This window comes from Panthera pardus, unplaced genomic scaffold (assembly GCF_024362965.1).
Source record: "Panthera pardus isolate Hobbes unplaced genomic scaffold, ASM2436296v1 HiC_scaffold_6, whole genome shotgun sequence".
Lineage (NCBI taxonomy): Eukaryota > Metazoa > Chordata > Mammalia > Carnivora > Felidae > Panthera > Panthera pardus.
This window is the reverse complement of record NW_026526991.1, coordinates 6,454,924-6,475,481: the sequence shown is the minus strand read 5'-3', so window position 1 is coordinate 6,475,481 and position 20,558 is coordinate 6,454,924. Positions and strand designations below refer to the sequence as shown.

Below are 20,558 nucleotides of genomic sequence, written 5' to 3'. Positions count from 1 at the left end.
GGTGCTGGGGCCTGAGGGGGGAGATGGGGCCGCCCTTGCCCTCCCCTGGCTGCTCCCCTGACTGCTCCCCTGCTCCCCTCCCTCCCCTGCTCTCTGTGGCAGTGCCCTTGCCAGCTTTTTTTACTTATAAGATAATCGGTATTTACGGAGGTTTTACTCATCGTTCACAGTTCTGGGATGAGCTTCGGAGAGTTCCGTTCTCCCGACAGCTCACTGGGCAAGAACTGTTATTATCCTCAGTGTAGGCAGGAGCTCACACAGGCTCCGGGGCTCACCCAAGGCCACACATTTTGCACGCGGCAGAGTTGAGCTTTGAACCCACACGGGCCAGAGCCAAGGTTCTAAGCAGCCAGCACCTGTCCGAGGCTCCTGAGGGTCAGTACCCTCACCTCACGGGGGACTCGTGACATGCCAGAAGGAAATGGCAGAAGCTAGCGGCTGCGTGTGACGGATGAGGACACCAAGGCTTCAAGGAGTTCTACGTTGTGCCCAGGGCCCGGGGTCGGTGAGGCCTGGGGCACTGTCCTGAGAGGTCCCCGGACACGGGGAGCTGTCCTCTTTCCCACAGGTCTCAGGAGCAGCAGAATGGTGGGGTCTGGCGAGCCTGAGAGGCGTCTGTGAGAGGTGCCAAACGCCTGATCTCGGCGGTAAAAACAACACTCCTAATCTCAAAGGCCGAGGCTCAGGAATGTGTTTTGCTGTGTCTGGCAGGACCCCAGGTTGCGGCAAGGGAGGCCGGCCAGGAGCGAGAAAGTCATCTGCTCCGCCAGAGAGGCGAAAACAAAGTGACTTCCACCCAGAGCTGCGGACGCGCTGAGTGGGTGCCTCCCAGGAAAGGCCACCGCTCCTGCCCGCCTTTGATCAAAGTCCTTCCTCACGACCAGAAATCACGTGTGCAGAACCCGGGGCCTCTGAGCCTCTGGGTCGACAGTCCTGTGTGGGGGCTCATGAGGAAGGGGCCAGACAGACCCGACCTCTGTGGCTCAGCTTCTTGGGGCCGTCCCTCGATCCACTCGGGGATTGTTCGTTCACAAATATCTACTCGGCACCCCTCTCTTGGTCACCAAATGGCTTAGTTACGGGGCTCACGGTGACTCCTACGGTGTTCTTAGATATGGGAGCTGAGTGTAGATGGGGGCCATCGGCCCCCCTCATTTAGTCCATGCGGGAGCTGACCCCTGGCCCCAGCGGGACCCTCACGAATACAGAGACCTCGGGGCTGTCCCACTGCGGACCACGCCCGCCCTCAGCAGGGCAGTCATCGGCACCTTGGGACAGAGGCCTCCCCCACCTGCTCACTGCTCTGCCCGTAACTCTCGGCAGGGCCTGGCTTACGTCAAGGGCTTGTCGAGTCAGTGGATGAAAGGCTGACCGAGTAGTCCCCCTGCTGTGGGATGGGGTCCCCCTTCCTAAAGGCTGTCAGCCCCTGTTCTGGCCCCCTCGGAGCTGCTGAGGGCAGGGTGGGAGGGTCAGAACCCCCCGAAGACAGGTGTGCCAGGAGTGAGAGACCAGGGTGCGTGTGGACCCCGAGACACTCCGTGGATGCAGAGGCCTCCCCTCCCCTTCCCAGATGCACCCCCCCCAGCGGGTCAGGGAGGCTGCCTGGCCTCAACTCCCCGGCACCACAGAGCCCCAGGCCATCCCCAGCGCTCACCTTGGCAGTTGCGGCCGTTGGGGGCCAGCCTGTATCCGGACGGAGGGCAGGTGCACTGGAAGCTTCCAGGGATGTTGATGCAGCGATAGGAGCAGATGTGGCCCCCGGTGGGCAGGGCGCACTCGTCAATGTCTGTGACGGCAAAGCCCGCCCTCAGCATCCCGTGGCCGAGCTCCATTCCCAACAGTGGGCCAGGAAGGGGCCTGGGAGGACGGCCACGTGGGGCCATATGGACACCGGAAGCCGCAAAGTACTGGGGTGGGGCTCAGGAACCGTTACATCAGAGGGGAAAGTGAAGCCCAGAGAGGGAAGAGCTTAGCCCAGCGTCACACAGCAAGTCCATGGTATAAAGTACGTACACGTGGGGGAAGGAGGCAGTACGGGGGCCAAGTGGAGGGGGAAAGGCCAAGGGCTTCACAACAGTACGTAGCACAGATGGCCTGTGGGCTGCAGGCACGCCCTGACGCTAACGGTTATCCACGTGCTAATAAGAAACACGCCTTCCCTGGAAACGGTAGGAATCCCAACAGCACCTTTCAGCACCTACGGTGCGCCAGGCACTGTACTAAGGGCTTCTGGGTCATCTTCAACCCTCTGACAGCCCGGTGGGGCTGGGGTAGGCCCTCAGGCTGCAGGTATGGATGGTCCCCCACCAGGGAGAGGCAGAGCTGCGAATCGGGCATTGCGGGGGGGGGGGGGGGGGGGGGGCCCTGAGGCCCCTCCTCGCCCCAGGGTCGCACACCGCCAAGCCCTGGCACCTGCGGTCCCCACCACGTGTGGTCCAAGGCCCCCACACGACGTGGCGCTCACCAGCTACGCATTTCGGAAAGAAAAATCCGGGGAGTGGGTGTGCTGCTTTCTAAACCTCACTCTCGAGGACTCATTTGTATCCAAACAAGCCTCAGCTGCAGGGAGAAAAAAACCTACACCGGCCGCCAGCCTGCAAGGGTGTTCGGGAGAAAGGGGCGGGGGTGCTCTCCCCTCAGCCGGGCGGGGCGCCCCCCTCACCTTCGCAGGTGACCCCGTCCACATCGCTGAGCTGGTGGCCTCGCCGACAGTAACACTGGTAGGAGCCGTACACGTTGGCGCATTCCTGGCTGCAGGGACTGCTGTTACACTCGTTCACGTCTGAAAGAGAGAGGGTCCCCGGAGGTCACCCCGCTCGGAGCCACCCTGCACACCCCCGGTCCCCCTCAAGGGAACACATATGGAGGGCCTGAAGTCCCGCCGTCTGCCGCCTGGGGTCGCCCCGAGGGACAGGGGCTCCCATTCCATCCCCCCCCCCCACCCCACTCCCCCGGCTGATGGATCCGGAATCTCTCATCAGGACGACACAAAGTCTCCGGTCTCGGCTCCGTCCAGTGGGTCCCGCCTCAGGCTCCCAGGGTCAGTTCTAGTCCTCAACTGGAGACGTGATCACAGCCCTCCCCAGTTCACCTCCAAGACAATTCCCTCTGCAGAGATGGAGGCCCGAGTGAACCGTTGATGTGCCCACATCCCGGATACCCCAGTGCGTAAAGCTCACCACCAGCCCACTCAGCGACTCTGAGCTCCCGCTCGTCTGTTCCCTTCGCCGAGAGCAGGGATCAGCGCAATTCTGGCCCACCACTTGCTTTTGTAAAGGAAGTTCTATTGGCACACAGCCACGCTCACTCATTTACCCTGGCGTATGGCCGCCTTTGCCCTGCAAAGAAGTGGGTACCCGCAACATAGATTGTGGCGGGCAGAGCCTAAAATATTTACTATGCGGCTTTTAGGAAAAGATTTGTGCCAACCTCTGGCCTAGAAGTCCCTTCTCACATTTATTTACTGCTAATTCCTAGCAGGGCAGACGGGGTGAGCAGCTAAGAATGTCCATTAGCCTCTCGGCCCGTGTTTCGTCCCTGCAGCACCCCCGACACCCTGCCTGGCCGTCCCTGCTGCCCAGTGTGGTTTCTCATCAAATCCTAGAGACACTCCTCGAAGGCAGGAACCACGTTCTTGCTACGCACCTTATCGGGGTTGCTTTACAAATGCGTAGCGGAAGGATGGGGCAAAGCTGGCCATGCCCCGGTTTTGTGTCCCCAATGTTGCTACTCACGTAGACGTGACTACCTCCTTTCCAGTCACTGGGGACTGATGAAGAACAGTGTAAGCCATGAGTGCTAACAGCAGTGACACCCACGGTCCCCATAGCTGGCACTTGGTCTCACACAGGACACTGGGATACGCTCTCCACGTGCATCATCCTCAGGACCCCCGGTAAGGTGGGTCCTGCTCCCCCCACTTTTGCAGATGAGGACAATGGGGCCCAGAAGTGCCGAGTTACTTCTTCAAGGCCATAACATGGTCAAGCTGGGATTTGAACCCAAGCTCGAGGGACCCCTGTGCATCAATCTTTTTTTCCTTGCCAAAACACGTGCATTGAGTCTGGTTCCTGGGGACAGGTCCTAGAATCTCGGGGGGACCCGAGGGCCCAGGATCCCGTCACACCGTCCACCCTCCAGTTGGAGACCTGTGCGTACTGGGTGCGTCTGGGCATATGTGACTTTTGTGATCGTCCTGCCGAGCGTCCAGAAGCTGTACCCAGGCTCTGCGCTGCACAGAACAGGGCTTGCCGGGCGACGGGAGGGGAGCGCCGAGGGCTGTAAGAACTCTGGACTTTGCTGATCTCAGAACCTAGTCCTCAGAGAGGATGTGACGTCTGCTGAGCGCCTACGGTGTGCCAGGCCCTGTGCTGAACACACTTCACGCCATCTCGGTCCAGCCCCAGAGGAGGTGGATGTTATCTGCGAACCGACAGGCTCAGCACTAACAACTCCCTCCAACCTCCACCCGGCAGACTAAGGGCCCTGACCACACTTTAGCATGGCTTCTACCGGCCCAAGACGGGGTGCCCAGGATGACGACCCCAGACCCTTCAAGTGCCTGCCTGAGAAAGCTCAGAGCAGCCCAAAGAAGATACTCGGTCGTGACCTCCCTTTTTTCTTAGAAGTGTTGACTTTAGCAAACTTGCAAATGTCAATCCTTGCTCTGTCCCTTTGAGATGTACCCCCTACAACCCAGGACCTGCAAACCACGCCTTGGAAGTGCGATCGCTGGGAAGGGCAGGTCCCCGCCCCCCACCTCCGCCCCTGCCCTCCCAGTCTCTGTGGGAGGGCAGGAGCCAGTTAGCAGGTGCAGCCAGCCTAAACATGCTGATTCCCCACTTAACGTCCTACAGCACTTGGCTTTAGCACACCCCAGCATTTAAAAAGCCTTGTGCCCTTTGGGGACTTGGGTGGCTCAGTCAGTTTAAGCGTCCAGCGTCGGCTCAGGTCATAATCTCACGGTTTGTGGTTTCGAGCCCCACATCGGGCTCTGTGCTGACAGCTCGGAGCCTGGAGCCCGCTTCGGATTCTCTATGTGTGTGTCTCTCTCTCTCTCTCTCTCTGCCCCTTCCCCCCGCTCACACTCTGTGTCTCTCTCTCTCAAAAATAAATAAAACATTTTTTTAAAAATTTTTAATAAAGAAAAATTTAAAAAGCCTCCTGCCTTCTGCTTTTCCCAAACTGAGATCGTTTTACTCCCAAGCCCCTCTCCGCGGATGCAACAGTCTGGGTAAACTCTGTCTTACCGGTTTCCTCGAAAATCTGACCTACCAAGCCCTGTCTCCCGGTAGGACACTGAGGCAGGCGAGGCCAGCCACCCCCGGAGGTCGCGGAGGTCGCGTGAACACAGGGTGGGTGGGACGCCTCCCCATCCCGCACTCTTAGCCACGTCCCTTGTTCCTAAACCGGCTTATCCGTTCCCCACGTGCGTGGCCCTGGGCAGATGCCACTGGGCGCTCCGGGGCCCAGGAGGCCCAGGCATCTCTGACACGTCACCTGTCACAGGCGTTTCCCCCACTGATGCCTCACTTAATCTGCGCTTGGGAAACAAACTCGGGTCTGTCCCAACGGACGGCGTCTGCGGGCGGAGCCGCGGCTTCTCCGGGAGAAGGGAGTCGATCAGCCTGCGCGGCGCCCAGGGCGCCTCACCTTCACACGAGCGGCCGTCGGCAGAGAGCCGGAAGCCCACGGAGCAGCTGCAGTAGTAGGAGCCCGGCGTGTTCTCACACTTGTGGCCGCACAGGCGCCCGGGATAGCGCCGACACTCGTTGATGTCTGAAACGGAGCAGGTGGGCCCCCTCAGTGCCACCCAAGCCTCTGCTGGCGACCCCACCTCCCGCAGCCTCTCTGCTCAGATGAGAGGCGCAAAGTGACTCGTCCCACGAGTCAAACCCACGAGGGAGCCGGGGCCACGCCCGCCCGTCCGCTCACCGGGCCAGTCGCGTGTCCCTTCCGTGACGCACACCTGAGGACGTGCCCACCCATCAGTTCCCTACCCCAGAGCCCTGAACGAGGGTCCACTGGGGTCTGACAAGGGGCCAGCCTCCCCCAAGCACCCTGGTCTGCGGATGGCAGGCGCTCGGCCGGCGGGGTCCGTCCCTGTTCCCGGCGCTGAGGCCACCGTGCCTCAGGCACGCAGCCCCGCAGCCCTGCACGAGGGCAGCGACTCTGGGAGAAAATCACTAATGCTCTCGGGCATTTGCGGAGTGGGCTGGGGTCTCATAGACCCTTGGAGGTCTTGAGTCAAGCAGAACACCTGTTCTGCGGGCGGGTGACACCCGGGAGTGCAGCACCAGGGCTGGGACCGGACGGGGGTCTCTTGACTCAGGGTCTCTTCTCGGGGACTGCTGCACTAGGGCTCTCCGAGGTGAGGCGTAGACTGTGGCCACGCCAGGGTGCCACCTGGCCGGGCCCCCCCCGGCCTTCAGGGATACCCACGTACCCACGCACGTCCTGCTGATGCCGTCGAAATAGTATCCGGCTTTGCACTCACAGCGGAAACTTCCAGGCGAGTTGACACACAGGTGCCCCGGCCCACAGGGCTCAGAGGGCGCCGCGCACTCATCCACATCTTGCAAAAGAGAAGGACACGTTGAAAAACGTTAAGCGGGGGCTTTTCCCGGAGATGGTCAGAAAGGAAGCCGGGAGAGCAGCAAACTAAACTGTACGTTGACAAAGCAGTATCATTGGCTCTTCGACACGATGTCCCAGAGCAGCTGCTATGTGCCGGGGCCCATGCTGGGGACACAGCGGACCCAGATGCAGCCCCTGCCCTCGGGGCCTCCTGCTCTGGCCAGCCAGCAATGACCCTGGCTGAGGCGGAAAGGGCCCCGTGACCCGGGGAGACGTTAAGGAAGTATTCTGGGAGTTGTAGAGAGCTTCTCTCTGGCTGGCAGGGGTCTGGATCCAAAGGAATGTAGCAGCGGGTAGGCAGAGGGAATAACGTAAGAGCAAAATACTACACAGAGAGGAAAGGGCAGGGCTTCTTTAGGGAGCTGCAAGGCCTGGTTCATCTGAATTATAAAGCTCGTGAAGGTGGGGCCACCTCAGGAGGACTCGGTTGTAAGCAGGGGCATCTGTCCTTGTCTGTCACCAACGGGGGCTGTGAACAGGGAGGAATGAGAGCGCTTCCAGCTCGAGAGACCCTGGACAGACTGAAAGGGGTAAAACTGGGGGCAGTGGTAGGCTGGCAGGCTACTGCCATGGTCCAGGCAATAGATGACGAAGGTCTAAGCTTGGAAATGAGCAACGGGATGGATGGACAGGTTCGCTTGGGGGATCTCCTCCTCCCCTTCCAGAGAAGGGAGGGGGGCGCCAGGCGTAGACAGAAAAGTTGATTTCAGATTGGTTCTCTTTTCCGATACCAACCGATACAGCGGGTTCCCTCCTCGTTTAGATGGTAGCCACGGCCACAATTGGGCACGTTCTTCTGGCACGTGTAGGAGCCCTCCGTGTTGATGCATGTCTGCCCAACAGGGCATGGGGCACTGATACTTAAACATTCATTGATATCTGCAGCAGGAAAGACGGAGACGGCGAGGTTAAACGTGGAGGGCTTCCCAAAACCCAACAGCTAGATCTCCGAAACCCCCCCCCCCACTTCCCTCCTTATTGCAAAACCACAAACAGAAGTACTACGATGCCCTCACCCTGGACCACGCGGCAGGCTTCCAGCCGGCTCCCAGGTTTTGCCAACACATGCCACCTGAAATACGACCTCCGTGGCATCTCCCTGCCCCTAAAGCTTCAAGCCCCCCATCCTTCCCTGCACCGAATCTGAAGCCGCGTGCCTGGCTCCCAGGTCTGCCCACGGTCATGTGGCTATGTCCCTTCTGAATCCTACAGGACTCGCAGTCCCCCACCATGGAGCTGGCAATTCAGGGGCCAACTCGTGTTCACTCGCTCCACACGGGGTGTGGGGCTAAGTGCTCTCGGCGCCAAAACTCTTGCCCCTGCGAGGCTCTGGGCTCCTCCGATGATGGGCCCGGCCCACCTGGCCTCGGCCTCACTCTGGCCAGCGGTCCCCGCGACCAGGCTTGAGCCCTTACAGCACACCGATGGCTCCTGGACAGGCCGCTTGGGTCCCACCTCTGTGCCTTTATTCACACAGTCCCTGGCTGGGAAGTCACCTCCCCCGTCTGCCTGGGAAACACTTTCACAGCTTGCGTGTCACCTCCTGGAGGCCCCTTCCTGTCCGGCCCCCATCTGGGCTCCTCGGGCCCGAGCTGACTTGTGCCCAGCGGGGAGGGGCCGCTGGCTCCAAGTTCACCGCACTGTGGTCTCCCTCCTTGACTGCACGTGCCTGCGTGGGGCCTTCACCTCTGCCGGACACACGCCTGGCGCGTGCGAACCAGTGATCGGACAAGGAGGACCCTCCATTCCCCCAGCTCGAATTTGGAGTAAAACCGCAGAGGCTAAACTTCTTACTAGGGGGAGACTTCTACAGGCACCTAGGTTTTTAAGCATCGCCTTGTTCAGACACTTGCAAAGCACCCAGGGGACAGAGAGAAGGGAGTTATGGTAGAAGGCCCCTGAGCCAAAGTCAAAAAGAGGGATCAGCTGTATTTCTCCCCTCCCGGCCAAGCTCCACGCTCCTTGAACCGTCAGGGGCCAGGACAGTCAGGGGTAGGACCCAGGGCCGCCCCTGGAGTCAGCCTTCACACAGCAGCACAGCACTTAACAGTTTACAAAAGCTAGCCGGCTCTAGAAGCAGGGTGTCCTGCCTCCCAGCCCGAAAATCGGGGTTGACAGGCTACAGTCTGCCAGTCAAATCCAGCTCACTGCCTGTTTTTGTCAATAAAGCTTTATTGGAACACCCGAGCTACAACACAGACCCTATAGCACATGAAGCTGGTACTTACTAGGCAGCCCTTTACAGAAAAAAATTTGTCCCCTGCCCCGTATCAAGAACAAATGCAGCGTCTAGCAACGATATCGCTGCCTCCCCCGGAGGTTTTGTGCTCGCCAAGGAGATCTACGGTTCCCAAACTGTGTTCCATGGAACACGAGTACCCCTTGAGATATGGTGTGCTCCCCGGGCAGGGGTGTCCCCCCACCTGTGAGCACCACAAAGTAAGGAAGGACCAGGCAATCAATGCATGAATGGGACACCGGGAAAAATAAAGAACAAATAAATAGAAAAGGTCCAAGCCGTTTGGGAACGCGTCATACGACCTCTGTCTCTTACGGGCTCACACGGGAATAGCCCGGACGATCCCGGCTGAAAAGCGCCTCGCTAACTTTAACCCAATGACGACGGGACCCTTGATTGCCCCGATGGAACACCTCGGAACACCCCAAGATGCCGTGCGCGGGAAGCCCTGCTCTGGCCCATTCCGTCATCCTCACTGAAGCCGAAAGGTAGACGGTGAGAACCCCGACAGGGAATCAGAGGAAGCAGGAAAAAGAAAACCAACAAAGATAGGATCGTCTCGGGGCGCCTGGGGGGCTCCGTTGGCAAAGCGTCCACTCTTGATTTCAGTTCAGGTCATGATCTCACGGGTTGTGGGATCGAGCCCCACAGTGGGCTCTGTGCTAACAGTGTGGCATCGACTTGGGATTCCCTCTCTCTCTGCCTCCCCCCCCGCTTCCCCCCCGCCTCGCACTCTCTCTGTCTCCCTCTATCCCCTCGCTCACTCTCTCAAACTGAATAAAGTAAAAAATATATATTAAAGAAAAAACGTTTTAAAGAAAGGATCCTGAGTTTCTTTAGGAGCACTAAAGAGCACTGTGGGCACGAGAAGGGGCACCTGCCCGAGCCCGAGTTGCGGGACGCCTCGTGGCTGCTCTGCACACCCTCCAAACACCCAGGGACTGGCGGGTGGGGCTCCTTCGGGGCTTTGCTCTGCTCACCCAGGCTCTCCCTGCATCTAGGGAAGGATGCAGAGGGGACTGTCCCCACCCCTACTCTCACACCTTGTCCCCTACACACTTTGCACCCCGTAGAGGGGCAACGGGGCTACACAAACTCGCAAATGCTTCTTCTGTGTGGAAATCGGGGCTGATTTTGTCATGAGTCAGGGTTTCCACCCCAAACAGATGCCAGCCTCCTCTGCGGAGCCCCCTCCAAGCGCCCTGCAAGTCTGGGCAGGACCCTCCTCCCTGCTGGCCCTGGGAGAGCCGTCAGCCTCCTGCTCACAGGCCCCCTGTGCTGGGTGACGACAGCCCGGCTGGCGGGAGGCTGGCGGGGGGCCAACCCCAGCCAAGCTGAGGCCCCCACAGCTCCAACGCCTCCCCATCCTCCCCGCAGTGGATGACTGGGGAGCTTTAAAAGCAGAAGTCTGGGGTAGGGTTCCAAGGAGGCCTCTGTCCCAGGGGGTTACTGGTCTATTTGTCTTTAAATACTCTGGGATGGTTTAAAAAAAAAAAAAAAAAAAAAAAAAAAGGCGAGAGAGATTTCTGTCCAAACTGCCATTTCAAATCAAAGATCAATACAGATTTATCTGAGAGAGGGCGAGGCAAACCTAAGACAGAAACCAGCTTCCAGAAGTGCCCTTTAAGGAGGGAAACGGGACAGCCTCAGTGAAGGAGGGTTCTAATTGGTGGTGTTTGCAGCTCTCCGGCAGGGGTGTGTGTGTGTGGGGGGGGGAGTGTTCCCGTCCTCAAAGGCAGGACCCAGAAGCTTCTGCTGGGCAGAGACCAAGGCCAGGCCGGCAGATCTGGACACAAATGCCAACAGCAAACACCGGCCGAGCCAAGTGGTTATAGCCTGGGTGACTCCGGGAGAAAGGGGTGTCACCTTCCGTTTGCAGAGCTCGTGACTCGTCCCTCAGCTCCCTGCCCCCTCCCCACGCTGCTTCTCCATCCCGAGAGTGTGACCATTCACACGGGATTTCCTTTAATTCCACAGCAGTCTTGCTCTGATGTCAGGCAATACAGTAGATTTGTTTTGCAGTGAAATGTATGTGACATAAAATTTGCCATTTTAACGATTTTTAAGCGTATAGACAGGTGGCATTAAATATGTTCACACGGCCGTGCAGCCATCACCGCCTTCCATCCACACAACTTTTTAATTTGCCCCAACTGAAACTCTGCGGGGTAAACACTAACTCCCCACATTCCCGCCCCAGGCCCCCGGCACCCTCATTCTCCCTTCCATCTCGATGAAATCCACGGATACAAAGTATTTTCTACAACAAACCTTTAACATACAAGGCATTTCCCAATCATCTTGTTCCATCCTTGCCTCAAGCCGCCAAACCAGGTAGTAGGATTATTCCCATTTTATAGAGGACGAAATTCAGAGTCGAAGGAGGGACATAAACCACCTTAACGCATTCATTCTGTCGGTCAACTACAGCCCTGCGGCCCAACCCGGCCTGCACCTGTTTTTGCAAATCAAGTTTTATGGGGACACGGTACCGTGCGTTTGTTCACAAATCTGTGGCTGCTCCCTAGCTTCGTCCATGGAGCCGAGTCTTTGCAACAGAGACCGTATGGCTCACATACTGGCTTCCCAGCCCTTCTGAGGATATGCTTGCCGAGCTCTGCTCGGCAGGCCCGGCGCGTTCTAGAGCTGTGGCCCGCCGCTCGAGCGCTCGCCCTGCCTGGGGGACCCTGGCGGCAACGTCTTACCAATACAGTTGCCTAGAGCATCTTGTATAAAGCCGCTCTTGCATTGTAGCTTGGGTCTGCAGCGGAAGGATCCCAGAGTATTCTGACAGATAAAATCGGGGAGGCAGTTATGAATACCACTCTCACACTCGTCAATATCTGGTACATCATAAAAAAAGGAAATTGTTAGCAAGAGTCCTGCCGGAAGCATCGTACAACATTCACAAAAATCACAAGAAAGTTTTTTTTCCTAACGCTCACTACTCAGACTACAACCCGAAACATTCCAGTCGAGAAGTCACATAAAAAAAAAAAAGAGCCTTAGTTAGCCAAATAGTGCTCGCGTTGCTAAAGATTTAAAGTTCTTTTTTTTTTCTCCTCCCCCCCCCCCCCAACCAAGGCTCTTATGAGGCAAACTTTCTGTTATATACTAAATAACCCAGGCATTTTCCTGGCAGTATGTGGGATTTTTTTTTTTTTTTAACCTCTAGGCTAAGTGCATGTTTGGTTTAGACAATAAAGCAATGATCTTAGTGGCAATAAACACTGTCCCTACAAACTCATTCTGACGTTGTCACAATATTCCAAATATGAACAGTGGTGATTGCCATGATCGGACATTTTGGCTGCCCTTCCTTTGAAGTTCGTGGCTGTCAAATGTTCAAAAGTGTATACTCAGCTGGCTGGGCCCCTGGGATCTCAGGGTCCAAACCACCCAGCGAGGCTGCGAGGATGGGCTGAACAGAGCTTTGCCCAAAGGCCCTGCGACGTCAAGAGGGTGTGCCTGGCTTTTGAGTTACCCTCGTAACCCAACCAAAACTTTTATACAAGTGGTGTTTTTCGTTCTGAAGGGCTGGAAACCCTCAGAAGAGAACTATGTTCTCATAGATCCTCATCAAAGCCTTATCTGCCAAATAACATCTATGGCTTGGCGGGGAAAGGCCAGCAGCCAGAAATGTCGTGTTTTTAGGCAGCGGAAGAGAGTAAGCTTTGAACTTCAAGGAAGTCTGGAATCAGATGGAAGGCAGCTGTTGTACAGATTTTTTTTTTTTTTTTTTTTTTTGTAGAAGGCACATGTGAGCACCTGAAGTTCATTCACTTCTCATCTTGCTTTGAAATGATCCTGCTCTGAGCCTTTTCACAAGTCCAAACTCACCACTGTCATTAACTCAGCGTTAAGATAAGAAGGTAAATCTTTACTAACAACACAACCGGGTCGGTGCCCCGGGCAGTCACAGGTGGGGGGGGGGGGGGCACACCCCCCTGGGAGTCCAGTGCTGCCTTTACTATCTTATTCTATCTATTCCTGGAGAGCTGAGGTGTGTAGACTGGAGAGTGTTATACCTTTGCAATCATTGTCCTCTGTGAGCTCATAGCCAGTCCCACAGCTGCTGTCTCTCTGGCAGCGGAAAGAGCCCACTGTATTGACACAGGACTCCCCAAGCCGGCAATTGTGGCTGCCCGTGATGCATTCGTTGATATCTAGGACAGACGGAGGCAACGAGGGAGTAACCAGCAAGAACAAAGGACCCCGGCGCTTCACCACAAGGAATGTACCGGAAGGCACCGTAAATGGGTTCCCAGCATCTCTCCAGTCCCCCCACCCACGTGTATTCGGGCTGTGCACCTGGAGGGGTCTCGGGCACTCACCACCCAATCAAAAGCAATGGTTTCCTTCCCCGGCTAAGTTTCAGAGCGACTGCTCGTTTTTTGTTGTTTTTTTTTTTTTAATGTGTTCTTGATTTTCGAAAGAGAGAGAGAGAATGAGCAGGGGAGGGGCAGAGACAGAGTGGGAGACACAGAATCGGAGGCAGGCTCCAGGCTCCGAGCTGTCGGCACAGAGCCCGACGCGGGGCTCGAACTCACGAACCGCGAGATGGCGCCCTGAGCCGAAATCAGGTGCTCAACCGACTGAGCCACCCAGGCGCCCCCTACCGCCCGTTTTGAGAACGCACTAAGCAGTGTCAGGCCCTGCACTGGAGTCACATGACCCTTAGGACCCCTCTAAGAGGCTGTCACTGTCCTCTATCTCCCCCACCCCAAATGGGAGGGGAGAGAGAGGCTGAGGGATGTGCCCAGGGCCACTCGGATCCTGGATTCAGAGCCCGGTCAGACGCCAAACCCAGCCCCGTTTCCCAGCACGGTGTGTATATGCCCCGGGAGGAGAGCCGTGGCCGGGCGCCGTGGACTCCACCTGCCTACGAACGGGGCCCCGACGTGTGCAGAGCGTCAAGCAGAGACGGGGGCAGAGGCCCCCCGCCGCCCTGCTGTGGCCGGAGCTCGGTGACGGTTACCTTCACAGGAGACGCTGTCGGGCAGCAGCTGGTAGCCCACGAAGCAGGAGCAGACGACCCCCTCCCCCGTGTCTCGGCACTGCTGTTTGCAGGGGCCGCCACCTGGAATCAGAGCAAATCAGGGCAACCGGGAGCCAAACACCCACCACAAGCCTCTGGCGTTTCCGGCTCCCTGTGGGCCAGGCAAACGCCCTCAGGGTGGACGACACACGGGACACAGGCTCCCCAGGTTGGAGCCCACCCTCTCCAGCGTGGCACCCCTCCCTTCCCGAGGGAGACCCCCGAGATCTGGCCCCTGCACGACCCCGGGACCTCCCCTCCAACCATACTTCCTGCAGGGCAGCTGACGGGTGCTCAGAGAGCCAATCTCACGGGGACAGACCTCTACCAGCTGGCTAAACGTTCTGTCACAGTTCTGGCCACTCCCCAGGCCCTGCGAGCCCCCTGCCCGCTTCTCCAGCCTCTCCTTCTAGCCCCGGGCCCACCCCTCCCCGTGAGCTGCGCGAGTCTGCATGTCTCCAACACCGCGTGCCCAGTGTTACTTCCTTGGCCAGCCCCCCTCACCCACTGCAAACCAGCCTTTCCCTCCCCCAGGAAGGCCTCCCACACCCCCCAGAGAGCTTTCTGGGCTCTGTGCCCTCCCCACCCCACCCCCGCCTCCCACCCCACCTCTGTGCGGCCTGTCACTGTACCCGGGCCACATCATTCTGTGATTTCACTGGCTCCCAATTAACGCCCCGACCACAGGGCAAGCTTCCTAATGAACCTCTGGAGCAGACTTGCCCGTCTAGACATGCGGAACGGTCCACGAAAGACAAATCTAGTTTTATCATGTGAAAAACAAACCTGCCAGGCCCTAGTCACTTTAAATTTGCGAATGATGCCACCAGTGGCACAGCTGGGGCTCGGGGACACAAGGCAAGTAACACTCGGCCCTCCCTCCGGTGGTGTTCACCCTTTACAGAGCCTGTGTTGGTGGTGGGGGGTTGGGGGGCGCTGTGCTGGGAGCTTTTAAGGGCCCACACGGCCCCTTCCTGTGAGCTCACCCTGTCTCCCCCTGGCCCATCAGGCCCCAGCCCGCAGGGAAGGAGGAAGGGGGCCCAGGAGTGCAGGGACGACAGAGCGACTTCAGCTGACTCAGCCCAAGCGCTCTTCCCAGGACATCAGACTCCCAAGGACATGAGCGCGGACTCCCCCGCAGGCTGGGTTCACGGCCCGCTGGAGGGAGCAGGGCCTCACCTCTGCAGCGGTCGTTCAGGTACGGGTCCTCCTGCTCCTCCTCAATCTCCGAAATCTTGGCTGTGGGAGAAAGAGAGGCAAATTGGACATTTATCCAAACACAGCGTCCCGTCTTATCTCAGCAGCAACTCTGAATTCTCTACCTCCCTATAAGCATCGGGCAATCGCGCCCGTTTCATCAGTTCAGCGTTTCAACCGAGTGCTGTGGGAGCTGAGGCCATCCCAAGTACTTGCCCTATTTCAGCAAATGCAGTCACGGCCCCCAAACCGTGCATCTGGGAAAGGCTTCTTGTTAGGGCGAGAATTGTGTCTCCCCGCCCCCCTCACCTCGCCCAGAAGATACTATAGCTCTAACCTCCAGTACCTGTGAACGTGACCTTACTTTAGAGGAGAGTCTTTGCAGAGGATCGAGTTAAGGTGGATTAGGGTGGTCTGTGTCCTTATAAAAAGAGGAACCTGGACACAGAGACAGACACGCACCGAGGAAAAAGGATGTGAAGACACAGGCAGGAGACAGCCATCCGTGCACTGGCCAAGGAGCACCGGGGTGGCCGGGAGAGAGGCCCGCCCTGGAGCAGATTCTGCCCCGAAGCCTCAGAAGGAAGGAGCCCTCCGCCAACACCCTGCTCTGGGGCATCTAGACTCCAGACTGTGAGACGCTACGTTTCTGTTGCTGAAGCTCCCCACCGGCCCGTCTGTGGTGCTTTGTTAGGGCAGCCCCAGGAAACGAATGTCCTTCTACAGCTTGCCTGCAAAACTCAGTTTACCGCCGGTCATCCATAGCCACTCACTGGGTTCATTCCGCAGACGGGTCTGAGCATCTGTGCTGGGGGTTGAGCACTCGGCTTAGACAAGGCCCCTGCACTCAACAGAAAATTCAACACGGCCACGGGAGACGGCGGGGTACCCTAATTTAATCGAATGGGGTGGTTTTCCACCGGTAGTTCTGGGGTAAGAGAAGAAACGGGTTAGTCCTTTCAGCTTGCGTACAGCCAAGGGCGGGGAGGATCCCTAAAAATCCTCGAAAACCAAGGCCTCCGAAGTCGAGGACCCTTCCTCAAGACCGGGTGACAGGGAACCCAACTCAATCACAAGTCGACAGCATTATGTTACAGCGCTGGGAGGGGTGGGGTGAGGGGGGGGGCGGGCAAAAATCAAAGCGCATCCATGGCACGATCCCGCCCGTGTGAGAGATGATGTTTTTGGGGTGATAGTGCGGTGTGGGTCTGGAGCCGACGACCAAGAAGGAATTCTTGAAGACGTCGTTGGTGCAAAAAGGCGATTTTATTAAAGCCCGGGGACAGGACCCGTGGGCAGAAAGAGCCGTCCAGGGACCATGAGGAGAGGCTGGTTATATACTATGGGGTCGGGGGAGGTAAATTCCGGGGGAAGTTTCCAGGGACATTTTCACTGCTAAAGACTCCCAGGGCACCGGAGGCCTAGCTGTTGTCAAGCCAGGATGGTTTTTCCCTCCAGCAAAGCATCAGGGCTGAGACAGCAGGGAATCCCGCAGAAACGTGTTACTCTGCTGCCCAGTATCTGCCAAGGGGCTGCAGCCTAGAAGGAAATTGAGGTCTATCTGCCTTTGTTTCCCACATCAAGAAACACCAAAAGAGACCGCAGAAAAAACCAGGAAAGGAAATGGACCTAATGGAAACCGTATTTCTCTCTATGTCAATTTCCTCTTCCTTCTGCTTTCTGTATCTTCTAAACCGCCCCCAGTGAGCGCGTAATCCACGCACGGCAGAAAAATAAACATCATTACGACCAAACGGTTTAGTAATTCCGCTATGAAATCCAATACGGCATAACTTACCTACACTAACTGCACAAAGGCGGTCTTTTCTCGGCGCTGTTAAAATACGGTAAGGGTCCCTAAGCAAACTTTTTGCTCGGCGAGGAACTGCGAAAAAGACCTTTCGAGTGTGAATCATCTCTTCTAGGTTAGGGGGCTGGGAACCTTTGCAATCTGGGGACTCTCTGCTCACGGGGGGCATTCAGTCCAGGCCAGGGCACAGGCCAGGACGTCTGCTGGGAGGACCCGTGAAGAGCTATTTCTTCACCGTCAAGGTCTGCTTGGTGTTCTGTGGGAACAAGCCTGGCCCTGACGGACCACCATTTCTGCCCCCAAACGAATCCAGAACCTGGGCGTCGCCAGCCTCAATCTCCCAGTCTGTAGAACGGAGATAATCAATATATGTCCTAGTAGTGTTCCACCCAAACCCTCCGTGGTAAAGGGACAGGGCTCTTTCCTTTGTTTTGAGCCAATCCTTTGATAACATGTAATATAAACGAATTGCCAGAAAGAACTCAAGAATACAGACATGGAAGCCCCCGTTTAGAAATTAAATGGACATAAGTGACGCTATTGAATGCTTTAAAGTTTCTAAAAGCTTCCTCTCAACTTCTGTACTTATTTTTGTTAGAGGCCAACAGTGGTCTGTGGGCCCTCTGTGTGACCCCGTGACAGGACACAGTAGGCCCGCGATCAGCGTTAGTGGACGGGAGGAAGGTACGTCTGTGTCCGCGAGGAGGAAGGGCAGGGAGTCCTCACAGAGACTCTGGGGAAAGGCTGGGGCAAGGACGGAAGCAGATAAAAGACAGGAGAGAAAACATCTGGAACAGCAGAAGAGCCCAGAGATCGTGATGGAAACAAGACGTAAATCGACAAAAATCCTTCCCAGAGACACGGGAGAAATGCTCGGCCAGCACGAATAGCTTGGGTTTGTTTAAAGTGAAAATGTCATCTCTGGTTCCAAGAGTCACGGAGGGAGCCAGAATGGGGTTCCAACCCTCCTTTACGAGAATCTGAAATCAGCCCCAGGGCATCCACGAGCAATCACAAAGAGAGACTGGGCCATCTGACGCAGAAGCATGAAGCCACCAAGGTCACACGGCCACGGGACGGGCAGCCTGACTAAGGGATCACAGGTACAGGTGTGCGAGCTCCTCTCACCGAAGGCCTTCCCGCCCCTCACCCGCCACAGTGGGGAGGGGGTAGGGCATCCGAGTCAGGAGGAAAGGAGCCCAAAGTCAGACAGCAAGCCTGGGGCCCAGCGGACTCCTGAAAGTTTCCAGGCTTATTTCCATTATGGCCCAGGAAGCCCTGCATCAGTGGAAGAGATTATTAGACAAACAAGAAGTTTCCTGAACCGTGTAACTGAGCCATGCTCCAAGGCTTGGATTCATCCGGCCTGGGACAAACGGAGGGTGGTGAATGAACAGCCGGGAGCTCCCTGGAAGCTGCTTTGGGGAGGGGGGGGGGGTCACTCGCCTCTTTGCTGAAAAAGTATCTATTAGCTGAAAGAGCCCAGGCAGGCAGCCGTGAGTGGTACCCCCGCCCGCCTCTTGTCTGCACATCACTGGCACCAGATGGAGAGAGAAAGGGCACTGGCCGGGGCGCGGGAGGCCGGCGTTCTCCCTCCCCTGTGTGTCGGCCTTGTGGCCTCGAGCATCAGGCCCTCATCTGTGAACTGAGAGCAAGCTACCCGCCATGCTGCCTGGGCTGTTAGAAACGCAGGGAAGAACCGTGGCGATAAACGTCTGTGGAGCCAGGTGCCACACCAGACACCTCGTCCTCCCAGACAACGCAATTGTCCCCATTGCACCGATGAGCGAACTGAGGTCTGGATAAATCAGTTTACCTAAAATACACGTTAGGACAGGGACGTGAACCCAGACTTGTCAGATCCCAGATCCCAAGCCTTCGGTCCCAACTCCAGGGCAGTGGCCTCTCAGAGGAGGTGACAAACGCCAACAGTGCTCTGACAGTCAGTCTGTGCTGAGTTCAGGTGACAGCAAACGTGTGTGCTTATACTCTGCCTGTGATTGTTAATTTTCTGTGTTAACTCGGTTGGGCCACGGTACCCAGAGATTTGGTCCAACACCGGTCTGTATTTGCTGTGACGGTATTATTTAGAGGAGATTAACATTTACATCAATGGACTTTGAGTAAAACAGATCGCCCTCTGTAATGTGGGTGGGCCTCGTCTAATCAGGTGAAGACTGACCTCCTCCAAGCGAGAAGGCATTCTGCTAGCAGACGGCATTTGGACTGAAGCTGCAATATAAACTCTCCCTTGGGTCTCTGGCCTGCTGGCCCACCCTGCGGATTTCAGACCCGAGTGAGCCAATTCCTCAAAATACATTTCTCTCTCTGCATACGCATGCACGCATATTCTGTCGGCTTTATTTCTTCAGATGACCCTGACTGGTGCGCCGCCCGAAAGGGAAAAGACGGAGGAAATTACCTGCTTCTTGGAGGTCCCCAAGGTCCCCGGGGGCAAAGTCTGCGGTCTCCTGGCCCTTGACACAGCATGCCCGGAAGACCAGCCCACACTGGTAGCCGACCATGAGGGTGTACTCGCAGCTCTGGCCCTGGGCCTGGGCCGCCCTCCCCAGCAGGCAGCAATGGCAGCACCTCTGCAAACACAGAGACTCCAGGTGGAGAAGCCACACAACAGAGCAGGGCCCCCGGCCTCGCCGATCCCCGTGTCCCCAGGCGGCGAGGACGCCGGCTGACGTAGCTGTCTCCTCTAAACGCTGGCACTGTGTAGAGCTCAGCGAGCCAAGCCCGGAGCACATTGCCAACCCAACCTCACAGGTCCTGGCTCTGAAAGCAGCCTTAAAGGGGTTGCACCCAGCACGTGCCCCCCAACACCAGATGTCCCCCTTCCTGCCCGGCTCCTACATCTCCGGGGGGAATTAGCTAGGACAGGGATCTGCTAAGGGTCACACAAGGGCGCCCTGAGGCTCCACTCCTCGTGTGCGGTCGAAGGTTTCTCTGTGATGCCCAGGAAAATGCATCTGCACGCGTCTCTTCCCTCCAGAGCCCGGCAGGAAGCACACTGTGCGTTCGAGAAGCACGGGCACCTGAAGACAAGTCGTCAAGTGAGGGACAGAGTCACTGCCTGTCACCCGGACCCCGGTGTTCCTGAAAGTCACACCTGAATCCAGGGGGTTCGTTCGGCCCTTGATGTACGAAAAGCCCCGTTCCAGTCCTTATTATCCTCGGAAAGGCACAGAACTTTCCAACAGGTCCACAGCAGGAGCCAGGAGGTGGGGCTTGGCTCGAGTTTCTGCGGAGGTTGATGGGGCGTTCTACAACCCCCCTCCCCGCCAGAAAGAGGGAGGCTTCGGCTACCCCCTCCACCTTCCAGGGCATGACGAATCCTCCCCGGAAACACAAATCACTCGTCTGCCAAAGGGGCCTGTTCCCACTCCCGTTAGGATGTTCCGTGGCTTTTCCACACACACACCCCCCTTCTCTCTAGTCTGGGGACAAGGGCAGAGCTGTCTGCTGGGCAGACGGTGTCTGCAGAGCCCCTGCCCTGCCTGGGGAGGCGGTCACTGGACGCCCGAGCTCCTGGCTCCCGGGACCCCTCGACCAGACCGCCCCACCCTCACCCCTCCCGGCTCCCTCGCGCCAGAAGCTTCCGCCATGAAGGCCCACGAAGGCTGAGGGTG

General features: G+C 57.3%; 1 protein-coding gene across 2 annotated transcripts in view; it reads right to left on the bottom strand.

Moving 5' to 3' along the window:
• FBLN1 (fibulin 1) overlaps positions 1-20,558 on the bottom strand; it is an 86,381-nt gene that overhangs the window by 42,115 nt on the left and 23,708 nt on the right. For both annotated transcript variants that reach the window (XM_053895837.1, XM_053895836.1), the window contains exons 4-13: positions 19,343-19,514; positions 15,093-15,152; positions 13,854-13,955; positions 12,904-13,041; positions 11,581-11,718; positions 7,372-7,515; positions 6,446-6,574; positions 5,653-5,778; positions 2,663-2,782; positions 1,655-1,786 (exon numbers count right to left, since the gene is read on the bottom strand). In XM_053895837.1, the coding sequence (XP_053751812.1) occupies positions 1,655-1,786; positions 2,663-2,782; positions 5,653-5,778; positions 6,446-6,574; positions 7,372-7,515; positions 11,581-11,718; positions 12,904-13,041; positions 13,854-13,955; positions 15,093-15,152; positions 19,343-19,514 (1,261 nt within the window). The remainder of the gene's footprint in view (positions 1-1,654; positions 1,787-2,662; positions 2,783-5,652; positions 5,779-6,445; positions 6,575-7,371; positions 7,516-11,580; positions 11,719-12,903; positions 13,042-13,853; positions 13,956-15,092; positions 15,153-19,342; positions 19,515-20,558) is intronic.